General features: G+C 44.8%; 1 protein-coding gene across 1 annotated transcript; it reads right to left on the bottom strand.

Annotated features, from left to right (window-relative positions):
• On the bottom strand, positions 1 to 22984 carry HAL (histidine ammonia-lyase). Its single transcript, XM_019918753.2, has 20 exons — positions 22353 to 22984; positions 21409 to 21469; positions 21275 to 21302; positions 20859 to 20933; positions 20694 to 20766; positions 20535 to 20601; positions 20205 to 20242; positions 19241 to 19366; positions 18050 to 18189; positions 16092 to 16139; positions 15293 to 15440; positions 14432 to 14527; positions 14276 to 14334; positions 13328 to 13408; positions 10849 to 10914; positions 10607 to 10772; positions 7953 to 8087; positions 4082 to 4190; positions 3912 to 3981; positions 1 to 1690 (listed from the first exon to the last, which is right to left on the bottom strand). The coding sequence occupies exons 1-20, from the start codon at positions 22597 to 22599 to the stop codon at positions 1550 to 1552; spliced, it is 1974 nt and encodes a 657-aa protein (XP_019774312.1). The 5' UTR covers positions 22600 to 22984; the 3' UTR covers positions 1 to 1549.
• Between the last annotated feature and the right edge of the window lie 1917 nt (positions 22985 to 24901).

Raw genomic sequence — 24901 nt, 5'->3', positions numbered from 1 at the left:
TCTAAGAATACAGCAATGACATAAGACAGTTGAGACTTAGTTTATTCCACATTTACCTGGAAACTCCCTTGATGGCATAGTACAGAGCTGTGTAGAAAACTCAATGACAGAGGGCCCCGGAGGACCGCGCGGGCCTGTGGGAAACCAACCCGCCCCGTACCAGTGACGAACAGCCATCAAACCGCTGGGTTTACTGGCTCCACTGCAGCTCGTGGATAAGAATGAATAAACTTCATTTGTGTGTTTACATTTCAGCAAAGAACAGCATGAAGAACCACCTTTCGGCGAACAGGTTCCTCAGCACATTTTGCTTCACTGAATTTTGGTTTGCACTCCTGTCTCTACCTTTCCTGTGGACAGGCTGCAACCTAAGAGAAGACTCTACCGTGAAAAGGCTGTAATCGGGTAGGCAAGCTGGCAGGTGTGCCTGTCCTTTCCTTGACCAGCTGCCGTTGTTAGAGCCGTGGGGTCACATTCTTGCACTTGGAAACGCCTTGCTTATGTTTGCACAGAAGGGTGCAAAGTCACAGCTTCGGGAAGCCAAGAAGTCATGTGACCCATCCTTCATCGGGACAATCACACTTAAGCCTTTCCAGCAGGTTCTTTATCTTCTTTGCGGGGAGGGGAGGGAACAGATTGGGTAACATCCTAGGGCGCATCTGACCTTTGTCAACGGGGCCTTGTTTTAATGATTACTCTTATAGAGAGGGGGTTGGTTAACTTCTGAACATCAGATTCCTTAGCTGTGAAATGAGGAGGCGTCTTAAGCTGGGTTATTACAAGAATGTGAATAGAGTACTAACACGTGGTAAATTTAGTAGCAATAACACTAACCTCCTACTCCAGTTTAAGCATCTGAATCCTTTTTCTGATATGTGCGGTGACATCTGATAAATATGAAATGCACGATTCATTGAGAACCACTCCCACAGCAATCTTTATATTCATTCCTTAACTCCTTTACACAGAATCTCTTGTTGACCTATTGACTATTCTTCAGTATGATTCCATGAATGAAAGAAAAAGCAGCTTAAGAACTAATTATGACTTAAAAAGTGTTGTTTACAAAGACATATTAGGGAACATTCATCATAGCATGGCACAGTACCATCAGCCAAAGTTAACTAGTGGAGAGTTTGACAAAGCACAAAAAAAAAAACCAAACAAACCCAAAACAACAAAAAAAAGATTCACAAAAGTCTAACGTTTTTGGAAAACAATGCCATCAATCTGTCTCAAGATTTGAGTTCATCTAATATTGAGTCAAAGGTCCATGCAGTTGTGGTTAGCCTTCTCACCCTTAGAGTGAGCGGCCTGTAGATTTCATTAAGAAACAAGAAAACTCCTGTAATCTGGAAACACCAGCTGCATCTGTAACCAGTGCTAGATTTAGTAAATGCAATACTGTCACCAGCCTAACCAGAGCAGGTATTAGAACCGAACTAGATAATTGATTGATCCACCTGAGAAAGTTCTCAGGTCTCTCCTTCAGCATAATACTGTTTGCTGTTAAACTAGCATCTGATCTGCTAATTCGTGACAAAAAGCATTAAACATCCTCAGACTCTGGGATTTTGGTCAATTTCCTGTGCAGAAATTCCAATGAAAATGCTGTTGGAGAAACAGGTCTTGATTCCGGAATATGCTCCATTCTGTATTTTTCGATGTACGGTGCAGCTACTTCCCAAACCTGAAATGCAAGGACAAAACAAAGTCAAAGTGTTGACAACATTGTTTTCACATGCCATTAAACATCAGCTTCATGTGAAGTCAAAACATTATCTCTGACTAGATAACACAGCAGCTGTTTGCTTGCTTTTATTATAAGCCATTTGACACATGATCTGTCAATGAGCCTTTGGTTGCTTTAACAGCTTTAAAAATACAAAGTCCAAAATGTTTCTAAAGTTACCGTGAAGGTTTTCAGCTGCTTTACTCTTCTAAAGCAAAACAAGCCAGGAAACAAACGAAGCCTAGAGAATTCAGTGTGGATGGAATTAAGGAAAGTCGCTCAAGGATGGGACTGTGTGTTTTCTAAGGCAAGCCTTAAATGATACGAGGCAGTGGATTTTCTCTTTGCTCTCTTTCCATGCCACACGCCCTCTGTTCTTTGGACCCTTGCTACTCAGAACGTGGGCCCTGGACCAGCAGCGTCAGCATCGCTTGGGACAAGTCAGAATGTCAGCCCCACTGCAGACCTACTGAGTCCGAGCCTGCACTTTAACAAAATCCCCTAGAAATTCACATGCACTTTACAGTTTGAAAAGCACAGTTTCACAGCCTTGTTTAGTGTTTACCTCCACCCACGAACCTATTTCCTTTCAAGCATAACATCTTCTCAAACTAAAGTCCGGCTTTTCGTTTATATTATAGCTGCTTTTTATCTGGTTGGCCGCTGACAGGGAAGGAGCATTTCCTATTCTTTTGTATTACCTTAGAAAATGTATTCTTTCAAAAGCTAGCCTCCTTGAAAAGATATCTGCACCCCCAGGTTCACTGCACTATTTACAATAGCCAAGGCACGGAAGAAACCTAAGTGTCCATCAATGGATGAATGATACAGAAATTGTGAGACACACACACACACACACACACACACACACACACACTGGAATTTTATTCAGCCCTAAAAAAAGAAGGAACTCTTGCCATTTGCAACAACATGGATGGATCTTGAGGGCATCATGTTAGGTGAAATAAGTCAGACAGAGAAAGACAAATATCGTACGATCTCACTTATATGTGGAATCTAAAAAAAAAAAAAAAAAAGAGCTCATAGATGCAGAGAACAGATCGGTGGTTGCCAGAGGCGGGGGATTGGGGGAGTGGGTGGAGGGGTCAAAAGGTACAAAATTCCACTTATAAAGTAAACAAATACTGGAGATGTCATGTACAGCTTGGTGACTATAGTTAATAATACTGCACTGTATATTTGAAAGTTGCTAAGAGAATAGATCTTAAAAGTTCTTACCATGAGAAGAAAATGGTAACTATGTGTGGTAGTGTGTGGTAACTAGACGTACTGTGGTGACCATTTTGCAATATATGCAAATGTCAAATCATTATATTGCAAACTAATATAATGATATATGTCAATCATATTTCAATTAAAAAAAAGGCTGAGCTCTCACACACCTCTCTTCTAGCACCAAAGTTGGCAGCAAGCAAGGGAATTCCCCTCAAAGGGTACAGGGAACACTTTGAAATGACAGGGGTGAAGGTCAAAGGAAAACAATTGTTCCCCAAGAGCAGTGCAATGGTTCCAGGGGAAAATCAAGCCATTCTAGGGAACATGATACCTACAAATGAAAGGCCTAAAGAACTTTAAAACTACATTTTAAAAATAAGTCTGCATTCTATGCATCTGTCCCTATCAGATGCGTCTGCAGTCAATGTAGCCAGAGGGAAGAAGCAATAAAGAGACCCTGTATCTCACCCAGTGTGATGGGGCAGGACACACCAGTGCACTAGACACATCCAGATCCCTTTGAATAAAAACTCGGGAAATTTGTTTTCTCTTCAGGTCTATGCAGTCACTGAACCAGGTGGTGGTGGTGGCGATAGCATTACAGAAAGAGAATGTATTTTTAATAAGAGAGAACCTTCTTGATGGGGAGGAATCCATGAACCTTTCATCTCATTTTCTCCCCACAAATACTTGTCCCCAAATTCCATTTAAAATTAATTCCAGCTTCTAATCCTTAGATAGTCCATGTTTGGGTGCAACATGGGACACTTAAGAGTGTATCGAATAGTTTCTTAGTGACCTTGAAAGTTGCATGAGTACTTTTGGTTCACTTCCAAGGAACAGCCAGGAAGCAAAAGAATATGAATGTTTTTCCACTCTCCACTCCCACTTTGCTTTCCCATAACGACCCCAAACTAAGAACTAAGCCAAGTAGCCAATTTACCTTCTGCTCTACGAGCAGTCTGTGCGCTGCCTCAATGTCTGGGGCCATGAAGCGATCTTTTATCCAGGGCCTGCAGAGACAGCACATCAAACCGTGAGCCAACGTTAACTGCTGCCAGGGTTCAAAGTTCTAAAACAGTGTCACTTTCCAGGAATCTGTTCTGATTTTACCTTACAACTGAGCGCACCAGGTCATAGACCTTCTCCAGTGGAGTGGTAGTTTTCAAAGGACGTAGAAACTCTATCCCTTGGCAGGCTGCAAGAAGCTCGATGGCCAGCACTGAAACAAGGAAGGACGAGGGGACGGCTGATTAGAGTCTGACTTCATGCTTGAGGGATACAAATCCCATGCAAGCTGACGGCCATCGCCAGCCAGCTAACAGATGGTTGGCTCTCCCAGTCTATGGGTAGAATGAAGATCCCTTGGTATTTGGTTACCATCTTAAATGTGCTTTTCTAACCCCCTGGCTGCACCTTTAATGGTGAGAAAGGTAGGACCATCCAGGTACATCAGCTTTCCCCTTCTCCCCTCAGCTGATCAAGATGGATGGCCTGTTTCCTATTTCCACCTTTGTGTAAATTTTCATTTGTTTTCAGTCTTACTGTTCCCTACGGCCTGAAATACCTGGCAGATAGACTTTCATCAAAGGATTGAAGGAGCCAGTGAATGAGCAGATGAGTCTTTGGTTGCCCTGGAACTAATTCTCCAGTGTCTGTTTCAAACCTTCAAACTTAAAGGCTCCCAAATCCACTAAAACTGAAATTCTAGCCATTGGCATCTTGCCAACTTTAAGTTTCTTGATAAAACAGTCTCTACACTGTCTTTTCCTAGCTATGAACGCTTGTGGGATGTACCATACCTTGAGATCCACTCTGAATATTGAAATCTAAATCTCTCTACATTTGATATAGTCTAATGAAGAATTTTTTATAGAAATATAATTCAAAATTAAACCACTTTGGGTTCTGTTATTTGCCAAGAAGTTAATTTAGAAGCTTAGAGGCCACTTAAGTGGTCTCTTGATCAGGCCACTTAAGTGGTTAACCAAAATGGAGTATTAAAAACATTTGACTTCTTGTCTTAAAATTTATAAAGCACATTCCAAACTCTGGTGAGTACAGACAGGTCACGATGGGAGAGGATGAAGTTACAGAATCTATTAGGACCTGGAAGAAACTTCATATCTTCTAGTCCAGCCCCCTCACTTTACACGTAAGGAACTGGAAACTTTGCGAAGTAAAGCATCTTATTAAATAAGTGCTTATGCTTATTTCATGGAGCTGGAGCTCAAGATCAGAACTGGCTAACCTTCCTGATTCGCCCTCACCCACTTGACACAAACCTGGCCTCTTGGTTGGAGACATGTGAGTAGGAAAATGGCAGATTTTGCTAGTGCATATAACAGACAGCTTCTTAGATGGGTTTGCAAGATAAACGTGATACATGTCAGGAAAACCTTGAGTAACCATCTCTCAGCATTCTGTGAACTGCTCTTCGTTGCTATTCACAACCATAAGTTCTCCCTGATGCCATCAGATGGGATTTAAAAACCACACACTTCATTGATACAGATGCAAAGGGTTCAGTGTATCTTGATTTACCTGGATTTTTAAAAATACGATTCTCGTTTATTTTGAAAGAAGCTGATATTCAGTGGCCTAATAACCACCTTCGCCCTTCCCTTCCAAAAATTTAAATACACTTAATATATCCTAAGAATCCTGGAGATACCTTCTAGTTTCCCATGAATATTTTCTTCACCTTAACAGAGTATGAGTCACATGAACTAAAACCATCCTGAGCAAATAAGTAGTAGTTCTACTTAGATATATTGCAAGGACTTTCTTAAAGTTTTCAAAACTGACGCTATTCATTTTATCGACATCTGAGGCTAATCTATACCTGTGTCCCTTTCACTAAGAAAGCACTGCTTCTCCTGACCTTACATCCCCTTCCTTCCCACCTCCCCACCATCCCCTGGCCTTGACTGATGTCCGTGCTTGGGCTTCAGACTCTCTCTCACTCCTGATCTTTTTTGGACCGCCGCAGGGCATGTGGATCTTAGCTCCCCAGCCAGGGGGATGAGCCCATGCGCCCTGCAGTGGAAGCGCCCAGTCTTAACCCCTGGACCGCCAGGGAAGTCCCCACACTGGGTCTTTTAAGCTCCTCCCTTTGAAAAGTTTTCCCTCCTTCCTCCAGTGGGCTGGTAACATTTCAGGTCTTCTTTTCCCCTGAGTGCAACCGCCTCTCTGTTCCTGGTATTCTTCTCACCTGACCTCCTGCAGCCGTCAGCTGCCTCCACGTAGAGAACTGCCCTTCATCATCCATCCCAGTTCTTTCCTGAGTGTGGGCATCTGTACATCATTGTGACGCATCCCAGAACAATTTATTTTGTGCACACACATCCCCTTTCCTTATTAAATACTGCTCCCCTCTTCCCAGTTTGCTGGCCCTATTCGTTTCAGGTCTTCATCTTAAATACTCCTTTGGAAATGCCTTTTCTCATCCCTTCAAACTAGGTCAGGTTCAGTTACAGCCTCCTATAACTCAATTCTTTAGTCAGGATTTTGTTAAGTGCTACAAAGAGTTGCCAAGTTGTTGTTCAATGTCTTCCTCTTTAGGTAGACTCTAATTCCCAAGAGGGCAGAGAATACCTCATTCACCACTTAATCCACTGTGCTCAGTGATGCATGCCTTTCCACCCGAACCAGGCCAGACAGGGAGGAGAAGGGAGTGATAGTAAAGGGTACAAGGTTTCTTTCTGGGTTGATGAACATGTTCTAGAGTTGATTGTGGTGTTGACTCACAACTCTGATATATTCACAACGCTACTAAAACCCACTGAATTGTACAATTTAGATGGGTGAATTGTATGGTATATGAATTATTATGTCAACAGAGCTGTTACCAAAAAAAGAATACTCAACTCTTTCACACTTATCTTAAAATAGTGGTATTCTTTTGTCAGCCAATTGCTTCCAATACAGTTGCAAAAATTTAGGAATTTAGAGAACAATGCCTAAAGGAAGGCAGTTTCCCTTTAAGAAACCAAACAAGCAGCGATTAGGAAGTCTGGAAGGGGTTGACTTAACAGGGCTCCACCTGTGAACTCTCTTTGCTGAGAAGGCTCAGCGTCCATGGCTCAGGGGCCCAGCCGCTCCGCGGCATGTGGGATCTTCCCGGACTGGGGCACAAATCCGTGTCCCCTGTATCGGCAGGCGGACTCTCAGCCACTGCGCCACCAGGGAAGCCCTCGTCAAGTCTTTAGGACCAACTGCAACACACAAGAAATGATGGGACAGAGAACAAAAGTACCACCACGAGGAAGCTCACAGGTAAATCCAGAATGTCAGTCTCTGTCAGAAAACTGACGTGGTTTTTTAACTACTCAATGGCATGAATTTAAAAAAAGGGAGAGGGGACTGTTGTAAATGAACAGAAGCTTAAAACCTTGGCCACCAAATTTGAAAGGTGGGTCTTGAATCCTGATTTGAACAAACTGTAAAGACGTTGAGGTAATTTGGGAAAATTTGATACCAAGACTTATTGTTGATTTTTATCGGATGTGATAATGGCATCATGGTGGATAAGGAGGTTTGTATTTGAGAGAGAAAGTATGCAGGAAGAAAACATGACAACACGGATTTGCTTGAAAATAATTTGGGAAAAGTAAAAAAAAGAAAAAAAAATGAAGCAAATGTGTTAACTGTTGAATTAGAGTGAGGCATATGAAGGTTCCTGGTACTAATCTCTCCACTTCTGAATACGTTTTAAAATTTTCATATTAAAAAAAGAAGCCAGCTGATGAACTGGCTTCACCAGCAGGTGTGGTTCTTAATCTTCACCGAGCATTAGAACCACCTGGAGGGCTTGCTAAACCCAGCTTGTTCTGCTGTCTTTCCTAGGGTCTCTGATTCAGCAGGTCTGGGACAGGCCCTGAGTTCCCAGGTGATGCTGATCCTGCCGGTGGGGATCCCACTCTGAGGACCACTGGCGTATAGTTTATGAGGGAGGCCTGCGTCCCGGCCTGGCTGGGGTTACCTTGCTCCACGTGCTCAATGACCCTGAGGGCTTTCCTTGCTGCCCATCCTCCCATGGAGACATGGTCCTCCGTGGCGGCACTGGTGGAGAGAGAGTCCACGGACGAGGGGTGGCATAGGGCCTTGTTCTCAGAAACTGCAAGAGGCCAGAGAAGTTAAGTTAGGGACATACTTACGTATGTTCCTAATAGAAAAATTGCCAAAATGACACATGGCTTCCCAAAGTGCTCCTCTGCGTGGGATACCCTCTCCAGGAGCTCTTGGTCGTTAGCAAAGCACCAGATGGTCCAAAGTTACTTTGGGAAAAGGAAGAAGGTTGGGTTTTTTTTTTTTTTTTCCCCCAAAGTGAGAAGGACTCTAAAACTCTAGTGAGTTCTGAGATAAGACCGGGATGGGAACCCTCATATTACAAAGCCAAGTTGAAAACACTAGAAGCATTTAGCATGACAGGGAGACTCGGGATAAAAAAGGTGATGGTCATTTCCAGGTATTGGAGGACAATCTGATTATGTTACCAGAGGAGGTGGGATCAGAATTCAGGTGTGGCGTTTGGGGATTGAGGCTGGACCCACAGATCTTGAGCGAGAAGATTTACAGTTGAGACTGTTCAATGATGACATAAGTGGATGTACTGGGTTTAAGCAAGGGCTTGATGACTGCGGGGATGTCTTGGGGAGGTGGGGGGAAGTCTAGAGTTGGCCTAGGTTGCTGTCTCTCAAACTTTATCGTGCAAATGAATCACTGGGTCTTGTTAAAAGTGCAAATGTTGAGTTTTAGATGGGGGCTGATAGTCTGCTGTTCTAACAGATTGCCGGTGATGGCTGTATTTTGGGCTAGAGGACCACACCTTAAGTAGCAAGAACCTAGATCACAGAGTTCCTTCTCCCCAGCTTCAGAAGCTGGGAAAGGTCAAACGCAAAGAGTCTTTTCCCCTCTTTTTTGAACTTTGAGAGCAGCTCTGAGTGAAGCTGCAGTTCTTTTCTATGCTATAGGGGATCCTGAGATAATATACTATAAACTATGGTGATCCACTCATCCTGGTTTGCCCAGAACTTTCAGGTTTCAGCACTGCAAGTCCTGGGCCCCTGAACCTGCTATGTGGATCACCTGGTTTGGTGGGGCTTGTTCAGAAACGTAACTTACAAGTGGCCAGTAAAAGAAAACCACCAGTTTTATTACAATGAAAGCAAGCCGACCAACTTCAGATGACAGCTAGGGCAGCTAAACACATCCAAAGGAGGCTTCCCAAATTCATAACGCTTCTCTGAAAATCAGTTACCACCCCCCATGTTAATGTGAGAAGTTGCTGCCCCTTAGAGGGATATTTTAGTAAGGAGGTAAGTGAGTAAAGAGAAAATACTGGACAGAAAATGAACTCAGTGGCTCTTTGTTGGCTGCATTGAGTCTTAGTGTGAGACTTAACTGAGGAAGGGGTGAGTAGTAATAGTAACAACAACTAATATTAATTTAGTGCTCATGACACTCTAGGCACAGTTCTAAGGTATTCCACACATTCATTAATTTAATCCTCAAAACAGCCCCGTTGGGTAAACTTATCACCCCCATTTTACACAGGAGTAAACTGAGGGTCAACAGGATTAAAAGACTTGCTCCATATCACGCTGCTGGTAAATGGGCAGAGCTGGGATTCGGACCCAGAGTCTATGCTCTTATGAGCCACTATGCTATCCGGCCTCTTGGGTACGTTTGCCAGAAAAAATACCGGATGCCCAGTTAAATTCGAATTTCAGATTAAAAAAACAAATAATTTTTTAGTACCAGATAATATGCTGAATAATTCAAATTCAACTGGGCAGCCTGCATTTCTATTTGTTAAATTTGGCAACCATATTTTAGGATTAAGTATTGATTAAAAAGAAATCCTCATTAATTGAAGTGAGAGCACAGATTTGCAAGCCAAAATGCCTGGGTCTGAATTCTGCTTTACTTCTCACTAGCTGTGCAGTATTGAGTAGGTCACTTAACTTCTTGGATCTTCAAGTATTCATCTTTGAAGTGGAGGAAATCATAGTACCTGCCTCTTGGTATTGTTTGACGATTGAGTAAATATAAGTGAAGCCCTTTGCATTTCCTTTGTGCCAGTCTCTATTCCGATGTTACTTCTCTGTCCCTTACAGTCTCGAGTCAGAAATCTGCTACATTAAAGCTCAATTCTCATAGAGGGCATCTTGCTTCTTATAAGCATTTTTGCATGTTGTAATCACATCCTTACATTTTTAGTGGTTGGTATGTCTTACGGAATGTATCCAAACTTTAATCATTTGGATCAGTTCAAGTTTCACCAGTAGCTATAAACATCTTTTGCTTTTTTCCTTCTGATAATCTTCAAATTGAGATTAGTGAAAAAACTACATAGATGAAGTTCACATGTGAAGTCACATTGCTTCCTACAGAGAAATCGTGGAAACCTCCTTATTTACAACCTCATTAGTGTGTTATTATGTTTCAGTATAATGTTGCCTAGGTTTTATTTTATATTTTTTTTCTCTAAACCTGCTGCATTTGTATTGAGGATGCACGTGATGAAGGTGGTGAAAACGTTAGATCTCAAAGACAAAATGTGACACTTTAGGTAAAATGGAAAGGCCTTTAGGTGACTAGGCTTGCATTCTGGGCAAAGTGCAGTGTCCTTACCCAGGGCTGCAGCCGTGCAGTGGGCTATCATGAATCCAGAGTTGAGACCACCTTCAGCCACCAGGAAGGCAGGCAGCTCGCTGAGGGAGGGGTTGCAGAGCCTTTCAATTCTTCTTTCACTAATTGCAGCAAGTTCATGGACGCCAATGGCCAAATAGTCCAGGGCCTGAAAGAGTGTCTCGATTCAGTCGGCCTGTATTAGAATATGCTTTCAGGGTCAGGAGCAATTCTAAATAGCTTACTTTGGCTGGATATTCACCATGGAAGTTTCCTCCAGAAACAGTCTCTCGCCTGCTGGCAAAGACCATCTTTCAAAACAGGTTAAGGCTTTCACATAACACTTGGTGATCACTTCAAGTATAACTCTTTCCCCAGTTGCTCGTTTCTAACATTAAGGTGGTAGCCCTTGTACAAAGGTAGGGTGGAGAGAAGGAGGAGAGTCTTTCCACAGGCAGGTGTTGACATGAAGGGGTACAAAGGTAAACAGAACAAAACAAAAACCTTAAAGATGATTGTGTTCACCCAACTGGGGGTCAAAGAAACATGAAGCATGAAATGATGTTTTCTCTTGGGATGAGAGATCCTCAAACACCATAACATTACTAATCTGGTGGTCTGTACTTGCCCTCAAAAAGTTTATAACCTGAAACTAAGAACAGAGATCAGGACCCCAGTTTAAAAGCAAATTCTGTTTCCTCAATGGGCACTGCGAGCTTGTGCTCCATCGAAGAGCCTGCTGAATGGAAGATTTTGCTGACGAGCAACCACCAAATCGTTGGAACAATCAATTCTGAGAAAACTTTCAAACCTTCTACTCACTGATCCTGTGCCAGTGTTCACAGCAAACGGCGGCCAAGAGGTCATTGCAAACCCACTGAAGTCAGTGGCAACTTTGGACTCACCGAACATTAAGACTCTCAGGGATCATTCCACTCCATCGTGTATTTTACTTAAGTCAACAGGAACCTGACAGAGGCAGCAAAAGACTTTCCAAAGAGCTAATTTTCACCTACTGGACTAAAGACTATTCACAACCTACTAACTAGGAACTCACTCTGTGTAGGACAGGTTCTGACTTCCAAAGAGGTAGAGGTGCATGTGTAACTTAACAAGTTTGGAATTACCCTTTTCTGTGCATATGACTGTGAGCCTCTTAGACCTAGCTCCTGCCCTTTTCCATGGACCCGCCCCCAACGACAGGCCTTGGTTTTCTCTGAATCCTCAGAGCAAGTGATCTCTGCACCAATTTACAACTTAAGCAACATCTATTGTTCTCTAGTTGTTCCAAATTTGTTTGTTGGCTACTAGGTTATAGCAATTAGAAGTTAACTCCTATAAACTATGTAATAGATGGTCTACATATGCAACAGAAGATTGAGAAAGATATTCTTTTGGGTAACACCAGTATTGCTGGAGAACTCCCAAATATTAGCCAACTGGAAATTCATCAACAATTAAGAATCTTTCACTGAGAAAGTAAAGGACTTTTGGCTGAAATTTCTGCTGAGGCAAGTGGTGGGGGAAGAATTTAGCAGGGAATGATCCTCCCTCCCTTGGCCAGTAATTTAATGGTATTTTTGTTTATTTGTTTTGCTTTTTATTACTCTGTAAGATACGCTTTCAAGTCTAAATTATGTAAGTGTAGAATGGATACCTCTGCTCTACAGTGCAAGAAATAAGAGATGAGAGAAGAATGCACGGAGTTCATGAAAACTACTTCTCCATTTGGGGGTGGATGGAGTTGAGGAGGGTTAGTGAGTTGAGGGGTATTTAGCTTGGGTCTGACTTAACCGTAAAACAACCTGAGAGGACATAAAACGCACCTCCTGAAGTAAGCTTGTCAGAGAAGCCACATGGAAAAGGTCTAGTGAGAAACCTTATACAGCTGCTCTCTGCCAGCCCGGGCTGTGCAAGGCTTTCAGGGCTTACTTTCTCCAATGTTAAGAACTGAGGCAGATGTGGGGTAGGAGAAATAGATTCCTAAGGGGTTGGATGGTCTTCAAAGGAAGTATTGTCTCTGTGAAGACTTTGCCTGTGTGCCTCCTGACCGACCACATTGACTTCTGGGGGAACTAAGCCATCACAGGACCTTCCATAGCAAAAACAAGATGACGCTGAGATACCCACACCGTGAAGGGAAAGAAGGGCTCCATCCTTGAGAGACGGAAGCATTGTTACTCTTCTTTGTACAAATATGGGAACAACGCTGATTTGAATAAACTCCATGTCAGAAATAAACTCAGGATGAGGAAAGCCATAACTCTTTGATCAATACTTAGGTAAGTGTTAAAAGGTTGCCTCTGTTTAGTGCACCATGGTATCACTCGCCCTAGGAAGGCTCACATAAATGCCATCCTACCCAGGGTCTCTACAATCACACTTGTGATGTAGATCTTCATCCTTCTACCAACAACCTCAGCAGCGGGTTTTAGGGCAGAGGTCTTCGTGAAACTCTGCAGCCAATGTTGGAAATACCCCCTTTAATCTTTCATCTGTCAGTTTTGGAAGCACAGCACATTAGACTCCGAACCTGAGACTAGCTTCACAGATCTGCCTCTGACGCTTACCAGCTCGGCTCTAGAGCAAGGCATTTAACCTCGGAGCCCAAGTACGTAGTCTATGAAACGGAGCAACAGAGAGCCTACACAAAACGATCACTTAGATCTTAAACTGACCAGCTGGAATTCTATAATCACAGCTTAGTAAACCATCAAAAGATACAGGATTATCTGTTGCACTGTTAATTTCCGTGGTAATGATGTTCTTCACAAATGCTATTGTGTCGTTCACCACACCGTGGATCTAGAAGACAAGATCAAATGAGCTAATACATGGAAGACACTGATAATGGTCCCTGTCACATAGTCTGATATTCTTATTAGAATAGCAAGAACACTTAAACTGGGAATTCTTCTTACTGTGGAGCTAATTTGGCAATTCTTCCCCATAGACATTTTAAATCTAAGCTAGAACAGAACTTGCTAAGAACAAGGAAAAGAGGGTATTTATGCTAGGGAGGACTCTTTAGTACCCTACAGATTGGAACTTGGTACAACCTGAAATATTGTTTCACTCTTGAGATGCATGTTAGTCTGTCACTTAACTGCCATTTGCAAATGAGTTGGAACATCTGCAGTGTAGGTTGCCTCATGCCAACCCAGGTCATCTGCATTTTATATTTAAACTTATGACTCACAGATTCATTTATAATGGTTTATGTCTGCCTATTAAATGCAGATAAGATCTAACCATGGATATGCCCTTGAATTGTGGTTAGATTTTCCCATGAACGTTCCTGGCAGACTGGTTCTAGTTCTGTCTAACAGGTAGAGCCAGTAAAACTCCATTAACTGGTTAGGATGATGCTATTACTAAGAATTTTTTAAAGTTAGGGCACTAAACCAAAACAACAAGCTGTCCGTCGGACTTCTCTACACGGGGGTTGAGCAAAGTAATTCAAAGGGAAACAAGCAGCTTACCATATAGAACAGAAACTTTACGATAATTGGAAAGTCGAATTATTACACAGACATCATTTTTAATAGAGGCAGTAATGAAATCTGGACTACCATTGACCATTACATGACTTTCTAACACCTTCCTCTCTTTCTATTCCCCACCCCGACAAACTGGGGGAAAGAATAGAAACTTGTTAGCTTTTTTGTTTACCTGTGGACAGCAGCGCAAGGTGTAAGCGTCCTGAACACGATCACAGAACCTGTGACTTTCTGTGGAAAAGATACGGGGATGGCAGGGGGCATGTTAGCAGTTCTTTCCAATAATTTCCAAAAGCAAATAAGCTCACTCACATAGGCACGCCCAGACCTGCTATTTCAGATGGGTGGTGATCTGAGTCCAAGAGGGACCGAAACCGAAAAGCGACTTCAACTTGCCCACGATGAGGGCGAACAGCGTGAATGTCTAGAATTGATGAAAGAGGAAAAGTCTGAGCAATTCTTATATTGAATGAACTACCATCGCTGGAACAGAACCATCCACTGTGCTGACACAGCCCTCAAAAGTCCAGGGGTCCTTAACCATCACTCAGGATTAGAAACTTAACTCCAAAGCAAGATTTTCCTTATGGACTTTATTCTTTCTACTTTAAATATCTGAGTGCAAACTATGTGTTGAGATCTCTGGGAATTCAACTCAAGACACTGGGCCTACCCTAAAAAGACTTAGGCTTATAATGGAAGGGAGCTCAATAGTGGCCTAATTTAACTAAGTCATTTTTAGATAGTTTTTTTTTGGTCCTACTACATATAAGAGTAGGGAGTCTTTCCAAGTCATTATTTTCTAGAAAAGCTACCACTTCTACAATTTTTCTCTCCCGATTTTCAAGTGGGGATCAGTGCTAATCCTACTCTAGCTCTCAAATCCTGCCCATAGATTCTTAAGACAACATGTAGTTTGATGGGAGTCAGAGCTGGTGATCTGGGGCAGGTCACTTAACCCTCTGGGTCAGCATTTGTCTGTGAAACACGGTCGTTTCAAGGGTCAAGCGTGGCGTAACTTAGATGAAGCTGCAGCAGTCCTACGAAGGCACAGGCACTTGGATTTTCTTCTTCCCTACCACCTACCCCCACCACTCCCGCGTCTGAACACCTTGACCAGCCTCCCCTCCCCCCCTGCACCCGAGCTCTGCCTGAATGAATAGCAAACCAACGGAAGAGCCATGCTGACCAGTATCGAAGGCTTTGGTGGTGCCCTTCAACACCTCGAGGGTCAAGGACGCCACTATGTCAGCCTGCCGAGCAATGGCGCTGGCCCTCTCCACAGCTTCACAGCCCAGGGAGGTGATCATCTGCGTCCCGTTGATGAGCGCCAGACCCTTGTAGAAGGGGAGAGAAGTGTCCAGACGCTGTTTGGTGTAACAGGTGTATGTGCAAGTTGATTTCCTATCTTTTGCTTTCATAAGAGAAAAGTTAGCCTGTCAGTTGAATGACGTTGATCCATGGTTTCTAAAGTGCAGGGCAGTAATGCTTATTGAAGGATGCAAGGATGAAGTGCTAACATATGTGAAATCATTAGTGTAAATCTAGCAAATGGAATAGCTGTTAAGTGTCCCCGTCATTAAGGCAGCAGTGGTGCTCCAATGTAGATGGCATATCAAATCTTTAGCTCTTAATTATGCTGCATTTCTTCTTCAACTTCTCATCATTATAGACAAGACACCTTGAACAATTTCTGGTCCGAGACTCTTGGCTTAGAGCATCCCAAGGGACGCTGGCTTACAGCATCTCTTAGGGGTCCTTAGAGATCCTGATTTGAAGTTTAAGTTCTTCTGTAAAAGAACCCCCAGGCATCTGTGGCCTGAAGAGTCTTTTCAGTGCTTACGGCAGAGCCCTTTCCTCAGTGCCCAACTTAAGCAAACATGGGAGCTATGTTTATTTTAAGATACCAGTGAGGCTGATATTAAGACTGAAGATAGCTATTAAGTAAAGATTTGTTAAAGCGAACAAATTTTCCTTAGTCTCCTTACCTCTTTTGGCTTCAAAACAATTGGTTTCAATCCATGAGCTGCCAGGACCTGTAGAATGATTTAAAAGGTAAAAATGGGTATCAAATGAAACATCAGCATATTTCTAATTTCATGTGGAATCCAATAAAAGGCTTTTTAAGCCCAAAGGTCTGTCTTATAAAAGATTAGACCTACGTGAGTTGGTTCTGTTTATCTTCGCTGGTCTATCCTCTAGTTCCGTTCTTTAGTCTGCAAGCAGACTTAGCTTTCGAGTAATTTTTGTACCTACATCAGGGGCTAGTGTCTACAAAATCAACCCTGAATGTTGGTTTCTAGGTCCTTTGCTTTCAGTTTCCACTTTAGTGATTCACTTTTTTTTTTTTTTACTGCTGCTTCCTGAGCAGATGCACATCCAGATGCATGTGCGCTAAGGCTGAGCTCCAAACTCTGTCCACGTTCCCTGGCCTCCAGAGCTTGACCTAAAAAGTCCTCCACCCTCGTCCTACTTGTCTGAACACTAGCAGAGCCTCAGAGCAGGGCTTCTCACTTGTATGGCAAATGTGTGAGCACCAGTGAAGAGGGACTTATGGGCCCAAGAGATGGACACAGAATCCTGAGGGGAAATGGGCAGAATGATCTTCCCCTGAAATAAAAGAAGTGAAAGCAATCACTAGGTTAAGGTCCCTCTAGGGGAGAAGGAAGACACAGAGGCAGGACCACTGACTCCGTCAATTTCACAAGCTTATTAGAATATCTAACACATGATTAACTCTGTCCCAGGAGTGGGGCTGAGGGTAGGAAAAATGGAGACAGACAAGCTCAAGGGCAAACACAGTCATAGTATGTTAAGTGTAACTGGAGGTAGGAAGTGGGTAGGGTTCCGTGGAAAATAATCACATAAGATGCTGGGAGGGCACAAAGGAGGGGCAAAAGGGACTTGACGGGGTGGGCCTATAGGGAAAAGAACCAGAAGAGCAGAGAGGGAAGTTTCTCAGAGGACTTATCAGAAGCAGGAAGAGACGAAGGGACATGGCTCGTCCCTCTGCCTAGGACACAGGGCACTCCAGCCGCAGGCCACCTCTCGCTTCTGTGATGTACAATGTTGCTGGGGAAGGATTTGGCTGGGGCGTGTGGATATGACAAGCAAGACTCTTGTAAGCCACTTTAATTTTAGACATCACCCTGAGGGCAGTGAGAAGCATTGCACGTTTTGGCCAGGACACGTTTGGATTTGCTGAGTGAAGGTGGTTGTGGGAACACTGTACATAGAGAAGTAATGAAGACCAGTCTGCATAGAAGGAAGGTGATCTAGAACCCAAACCCCCGAAGGACTATCTGTTCCCTTAACTTCTTCCTCCTTGGTCCTCTGCCCCTTCAGTTACTGTTAGGGGACCTCCCAGCAACAGATCAGAGACGACGCTTCAAACAATTCTTTGGGCTGCTCTGATGAATTTGGAGATGAATGAAGAAAACGTTAAAGCTTTATCAAAAACAAGCCTTTCCGATTGGCCACCAGATGAGCGCTTGGGCGGGGAGGGGGGAGTGGAGCCTCCTTTCCAGAGGTTATAAGTCAGTGCTATGATCCGCAGCTCTGTACCTATTAGACCAGCAAGTAAATAAACCTGCAACAACATGTGACCTCCTGGCCAGGCACTGGAAATGTTTTAGATGCAGAATAAATTCCCGCAATTAACACTGGCCGCTGTACCTTTTTACCAAGGTGATCACCAAGTCCAGAAGGTTGACAGTTGCACATGGAAGCTAAGAGCCTTGCCTAGTTTGACATCTGTACTGCGCTAAGGCTGGGCTCCTGGCTCTGTCCACGCATCTAAGCTTCGGTTGTCACAGCCATAGTATAGGGATAACGCTGGCTCCCTTGTCGGGCTGCTGTAAGGATGGAGTGCTAGAAAGCATGCAAGTACACCTGGTGTCCAGCCTCGGGAAATTACTGCAGGTGGAAGCTGTTATTAAAATCTTACGTATTTAGCGTCAGCCCAGCCACTCTTCGGAGACCACATCTTCCCTTCCCCAATTAGGCCGAGAGCAAGATGAGAGAGTGGGGCCAGGTCTCCACTGGCACCAACAGTTCCTTTCTCTGGAACATAGGGCAGGCAGGAGGCTGGGAGAGAAAGAGGCACCGGTTACTTCAAGAATACTTCATTCTGGCCATCCTCGCTTTAGGGAAAGACAATTCCTCAAGCGCAACTAATGCTTAAGGGACCTGGCTGAACTGCTATAGAAAGAAAAAGGAGAGGGGGAGAAAGAGAGAAAGAAAGGCAGGGAAGAGAGAAAGAAAGGAGGGAAGGAAGGAGGACCCTCCCGGGAGCAAAGCTTTCTCTGGAAGCCACTTTAAGTTTAGACTTTATCCTAAGGACAACGGGAAGCGTTACAGGTTTTAGCCAGGACATGCTTGGATATGCTGTGTGAAGGGGTTGGGAGAACACTGTACATAAAGAATTAAGATCAGACTGCATGGAGGAAAGGTGATCTGGAGCCCGAACCCCCATAATGACTACCTCTGCCCTTAACTTCTTCCTTCTCCTTGGTCCTCTGTCCCTTTGTTTACTGTTACTGTGCATGTTCTAATCTGACCTAGAAATTTCTAGAAATTCTAGCAATGTATCTTAAAGATGTGATCAGGAGCTAGCTGTTATTCTTTGCTGCCTTCTTTCTAAGAACATAAAGTTTAAAATGATCCAAATAGGAATTAAGAGACTTTCATAGGACTGATTGGTGTATGTAGCCATTAAAAACTATTGAAGGGCTTCCCTGGTGGCGCAGTGGTTGAGAGTCCGCCTGCTGATGCGGGGGACACGGGTTCGTGCCCCGGTCTGGGAAGATCCCACATGCCGCGGAGCGGCTGGGCCCGTGAGCCTCCAGCCCTGAACTTAAGGCCAGACTTAAGGGGCTTATTCTAGTCTTAAAGATGCCAAATGCTAAGTGAAGGCTGATAGAGAATGGGTGAAAGTCCACAGGAGAAAGAGTCTCTGCCTCACTCCTACCTTGCACCCCCATCTAGCTAACCTCCTTCTTGCCAAGCTCATTTCCCACTCATCTGCATTAGTTTATGTCTTCTTTTCTCACCAATTTCTCACCACCCCATCAATCAAGTCTACCTGTGGTACACACACAGCCTCATCAGAGGGTCAGTTGGGTATCTGTTGCATTACCATTAAATACTTCAATAACTTGTTTGAGAGTCTCCAGGGAAATGCCACTGTATCCTTTGGCTAAGACATTGATCCTTAAAGCCAAGAGCATCCGACATCTCTCAGGGATTAGTGGCTTCCCAACACCTACAAAACAGAATTGATGTTTTCTCCAAGAAAAACGAAATTTTTTCCTTCTCCCAGCTGTCTCCATCTCAGATTTCTCGCCACGTCTTGGCTCAGATACTTGCACTACTTTCTCTCCTGATTCTCTTGCTTCTTCAAGTCTCATCTTCCAGACAGATATGAGAATCCAGTTCTGCCTTCTCACTTGCCCTTCTTGGAAGCGGCAGTGAACGCCCCGCCCTCCTCAATACCCTTAGAATAGCGTCTGGACTCCTCAGCACAAGCTGTCTTGCAGTCTGATGGGATTCTTGACAGACTTTCCCGTCTCACCTCGTCCCGAACAACCCCTCCCTGAGTTCCAGCCTTAATTTCGTCCCCTGACTGCATCACTCTCTTGGCACGACGGTATCCACGCTCCCATGCCAACCCCATCCTTCCACCTGGCCCATTCCTTTTTCTGAGATTCAGCTGGAAGGTGGTCTTGTGTGATGCTTTCTGCTTCCCCTCTCTCTGCCCCACCCCGGCAGCAGAATTGGCACCTACTCCTTGGAATCCGCTAGCTTCTGGACGCTGTTAAAGGATGCCTGGCACTGCGCTACGCAGTCGTCCGGGTATTGGTTCCAGGGCCCCCAACCCAACCCCCCTGCAGATACCAAAATCCCCGGATGTTCAAGTCCCTTATGTAAAGTGATGTAGTACAGTCGGCCCTCAGGATCTCCGGGTTCCTAATCTGTGGATTCAGCCAACATCCCAGGCTGGTTGAATCTGGGAATGCAGAACCTGGAGATACCGAGGACCGACTGCACTTCATTCAAATCAAACAAGATCTAGGAGGCACTGAATGTTTGGAGTGAGTTACCTGAAGAATGTGAACGTACTAGGTTGACCTGGAGCTCCCTGGAAGAGAAAGAGAAAAAACCCTCTTAGATACCTCACCGTGAAAATGTTCCCTCAGCTGGGAACATAGTTAAGTCTTTGGAGGGACAGAATAGGCATGATGGGGCACTGGAAGAAACCCGCAAGTCTGTGTTTTCTGTATCAACTCATGTGTGAGTTAATCCGAGCCTCACCCTCCTTATCTGTAAATTGGGGCAAATGTTAATTATTTCTGTTGTTGAAAGAAATCTCCAAAATGAGAATAAGTGGCATGTGACTGTGTGTGTGTTTGGTGGGGAGGAATCAAACTTACTCTAGTTTACTGACAGGAATTACAGTTCTGGCAAATTTCCCAAAACCTGTAGTAATGCCGTAAACAACTAGAATAAAAACCAGACGTTATACAGTTAGACACAGGCGGCATCTTTTAAGCCTATAAAAAGAACTGCGTAATACAAAGAGAAAAGGATACCGGTTTTTTCTTTCACGATGCTTTCTATGACTTCCCTGGAGTTTTGCACCTTCTTTTCAGCAGTGGGGGTGAGCTAGGAAAACATTGGTCAGAGCTGAACATGTCAAAGATTTACACGTGCCGCGGAAAAGGTCAGAGGATGTCCTTCCCCTCCCTCCAGCATACCTTGATTTTGTAGCGTCCCTTGCCCAAGTTGACCAGATCCTCTGTGGTCAGGCTGTCCCCATCTAAGGCAATGTACTGCACAAAAGAAGGGAATCTCCGTGAGTGGAAACAGCTTAGTCGCTCAAACAAAAGAGTAGGGAAGCCTGAAGCAGAATTAAGCTCTGACCCGTCAGAGATTTTATCACTGCTGTCAAACACTCATGTGCTAGTTACAAAGACAGCTTGCTGAAGAGGAGGTTGAGGAGGGAAAATTAGAAGTGGAAAAGCGTAATGCCTTTCCCTATTACACAGAGCTGGATAAAGCCCTGTCCTCACTGATGGTGCTTGGTCATAAATTTTGCTAGCCCTCCCCCTCCTTAAATGAGGGGTGGGGGGACTTCATTTTCTTAAAAAAAAGGAAGTGGTTTGAAACTTACCTTTTCGGGTTCCCGGTATTTGCTGTATCTGTAGCCAGGTAAAGGAAAATGCTGGGTAGTGTGGAAAAGCCCCAGCCCCATCATTGGTAGCAGTAGCCCCCAGAGCAGACCAACAAGCCTGCAGGAAAGGATACAGGTAAACTCCTTCTGGTTGCGATGGAATGAAGTCGGAAGACATGGCATCCCCTTCTATAACTGAAACAAGAATGCAAGAGAGACCCCTTAGGGATCACAGTGGAGAGCCACTTTTGGCGTTACTGCTAAACCAAGCAAAGGGCTCTTCAACTGCCTTCGGAATTCTACAGAAATGGCTGCTTTAAAACGACTTCTCATGCTTTAAAATTTACAAAGGAGGAGAGCAAAAGGCAGAGATGTAGGCGCCAGGCATGCATGAAAGGGTTTAAATGAAAGTTCAAGATCCAGCCCCACCTCCATCCCCATCACTGGCTTTATTTTGTTTTAAATCTATTGTTTTAATATTTAAAATATATTTAATATTTAAATCTATGGGGTTTTGTTTGTTTTGCGGTATGCGGGCCTCTCAGTGTTGTGGCCTCTCCCGTTGCGGAGCACAGGCTCCGGACGCGCAGGCCCAGCAGCCATGGCTCAAGGGCCCAGCCGCTCCGCGGCATGTGGGATCCTCCCGGACAGGGGCACGAAGCCGTGTCCCCTGCATCGGCAGGCGGACTCTCAACCACTGCGCCACCATGGAAGCTATCAAACTTTTGTTTGATAGTTTCATTAAACAAAATAGATTTAATTTTGTTTTAAATCTATGCTACTGGTCTCCAGTCTGGTGAGGTTCTTTTGAAGGGCAAAGGGATTTTCAAAATGATTCGGTAACTGCAAAAGGCTTCAGCCCTGCGGTCTTGAGTTCAAATCTAGTCTTTGCTACTAGTAAGAAGTCTCCTCCTTTCCGAGTCGGCTGCCTCGTTGTAAAAGGTGGATAAGACTCCTGCCTTCCTCGCAGGGGTGTGCGAGAATCCCTTCCCCGTCCCCGCCCCCCCAACAATTGGGGAGGACAAGGGACCGTCCCTCCCGGCCGAGTGATTCGCACCCCTTCCCTCCGTCCACTCACCCACTTCCACGAACTCGTTGTCCTCCAGGGCCACCTCCAGCGGGTCCTCGTGGTCCAGCAGGCCCAGGCCCTTGCAGCGGCGCACGAGGAAGCTCACATTGTCCACCGAGGCGAAGCCACCATTGTCTGGCTTGTTCTTGATGTACCTCCGCACGGCCTCCCGGCCCAGCCAGCCCACCGTGAGCTGCGCATCCTGGCAGGGCACCGCCAGCCACTCTCCGCGCACGTGCACCGTATACCTGGGCATGGTCGTCCGCTGGCGACAGTCACTGGGAGGGGAGAGTTTTATCCGGGAATGACTACCGAGGTGTGGTTGATAGGGAGAAGTGGGATGGGCTTTCAAAACACGCCCCCTCCTTTGCCTTTACTCATTCACGCGGACAAATATTTATTGAGCGCCCCATGGTGTCCCTTTGATTTTTTTGCAGCTGAGCGTGGGGCAGGAGAGTGGGATGCAGGCCGCTTTTCCACCTGCCCTCCAGGTCTGCTGCCAGCAAGGCCTGGGTTCTCCCGCCCTCGGGTCCTAGAGCCTGCCGACCCTGCTGCTGGCCCTGTCTCCGCAGGGGCCCTGATTCCTCCCTCCCCTGGTTTCTGTCTGCGTTCTCCTCCATTAAGGGCAGCTTATAAACACCATGTTCCTGTCTTTATCTGGAATTACTCAACCGTAAAATGCTCTTCACTGGCCAACTGTGACACCAGGGAGTGTGGCAATCTTCATGCATTTGTTTATTCCCAAATACGTGTTGAGCAACTCCGCCCTTACCACTATGAAGGTTTTCTGAAGCTGTCCCTCCACAAAGGGAGAGGGCAAGGCCAGAGATCATTTTCACAACTAAAGGTCACCATTTTGGTGAGAGCCACCGCGCTTGGACGCCAGCTCCACTGCTTATTAGCCTGGAGCAGTAAGTTATTGATTAGCCTCTGTTTCCTCATCAAAAGGCAAAGGGGCTAATTTCCTCACTGCAGTGTTTGCAGTATCTACCTGGGATCAGATCCTGGTCCTGCCATTTCCCAGCTGTGTGACATTTGGGCAAGTTACTTGACTTCTCTGGGCCTCTGTTTCTTCACCTACAAAATGGGGATGATAATAGTACCTATTTCAAAGGGCTTTTGGGAGGATTAAGGAGTTCGTATATGTAAAGCCCTTAGAGCAGCACCTGGTGCAATGGAAATGCTATGGAAGGGTTTGTGATGACTGTTGTTTGGACTTTAATATATACCTATATTGCTTTATAAATGTTCTTTCATCACGGTATCCCGAATGGATATCCCTAATCCAAGTAAGCTTCTTCAACACAGATTACTGCTCCCTGCACCCGATTCATTATAGTAGTATTAAGGAACTCTGAAAAGCATGAAAAGGGAATCAAGGAAGTGTTGGCACTGTTTTAACTAGGCAGCATTTTGGCAGTAAGCCAGTGTCTAGAGATTGGATTATTCCAGTGGAAAAATCCTGAAAAGTCTGTTTCCACTGAAACAGACTTCTGTTGGGAATAGAGACACAGTTGTGATATCACAGAAAACACCCACACCCAGAACGTCCTTCTCTGAAACCCTACCGGGGAAGTAAGTGTACAAAGAAAGAGCTGCCCCTCCTTGAGCTTCATTAAAACTTGCACTTCAGCCACCTACACCCTGACCACACTCTGGAATTCGTCACCACCTGAATTTCATCCACATAAGAAATCTTAAATTCCGGTACCCCACCTTCTGACCACAGCCTCCTCGCCTTCCCGTTCTCCCCTTACATCAGTCATCTCCGACCTTGAACCTGGCTGCCGGTCAGTGCCTTCTTCTCTGCACTTCCCACTGGCTTTCTCCCTTACTTTCCTTGGAAGCTGGTCCCCTAGTTACTCACCTGCACCACTTTCTTCAGCACTTTGAAATTCCTTTATAACCCTAACCCTATTCCTACACTCTGAATAAACCGCCACCCATCCCCCACCCCCGGGGTTATCACAACAAACTTCCATCTGTGTTCACCCGGAGAGGCAGGCTCTGCTACAGAAAGTCTTGTGATGGGTAGATGGTGGCCCTGCCTCCTAATGCCCCTCCCCCTTAGAGAGTTCCCCAAACAGTCATCCCCCTCCTCAAGGACCTTCTCAATAGCTACCTCCTCTAATTCTCAGAGGAAGCCCTTACCAACTACGTCTCCGAAAACTGAGGCCCTTAGATGTGAAGCACCTTAACTTTCTGTCCTCCTCCGTTACCTCATCCAACACATAATTCTTGAATGCCTGTTACGTCCCAAGCACTATGCTAGGTGCCGGGAATGAAACAAATAAGATACATCTTCCACCTTCATGGTGCTTACTCTCTGGTGATGAATGCAGATGTATAAAGATTAGTAAGAAGTCCAACTATCCCCTGTGCTATGAGAAAACCCAAACTACTTGGGCACGCCAGTTGCTGGCCCCAGCTGAGCCCAGTTTGAGTAATCCCAGGCCAGACATCAGACATGTGAGGGAAGAAGCCACCTGATCATACCAGCCCCCAGCAATTTGAGTCATGCCCAGCTGTTTGAGGATTCCCAGCTCCGGCCCTAGACA

This window comes from Tursiops truncatus, chromosome 11 (genome assembly GCF_011762595.2).
Source record: "Tursiops truncatus isolate mTurTru1 chromosome 11, mTurTru1.mat.Y, whole genome shotgun sequence".
Classification (NCBI taxonomy): domain Eukaryota; kingdom Metazoa; phylum Chordata; class Mammalia; order Artiodactyla; family Delphinidae; genus Tursiops; species Tursiops truncatus.
Note: the sequence above shows the minus strand (reverse complement) of the source record. Positions and strands in the feature narration are given on the sequence as shown.

What these genes read in the sequence shown, in the direction of transcription:
- HAL (XM_019918753.2), bottom strand. Translation starts at nt 22,599, where the DNA reads ATGCCCAGGTATACGGTGCACGTGCGCGGAGAGTGGCTGGCGGTGCCC. An exon ending in AGGGACGCTACAAAATCAAG is followed by an intron (nt 20,767 to 20,858) that starts GTATGCTGGAGG and finishes ATGTTTTCCTAG; the next exon opens with CTCACCCCCACTGCTGAAAA. An exon ending in ATTCCTGTCAGTAAACTAGA is followed by an intron (nt 20,243 to 20,534) that starts GTAAGTTTGATT and finishes TTTCTCTTCCAG; the next exon opens with GGAGCTCCAGGTCAACCTAG.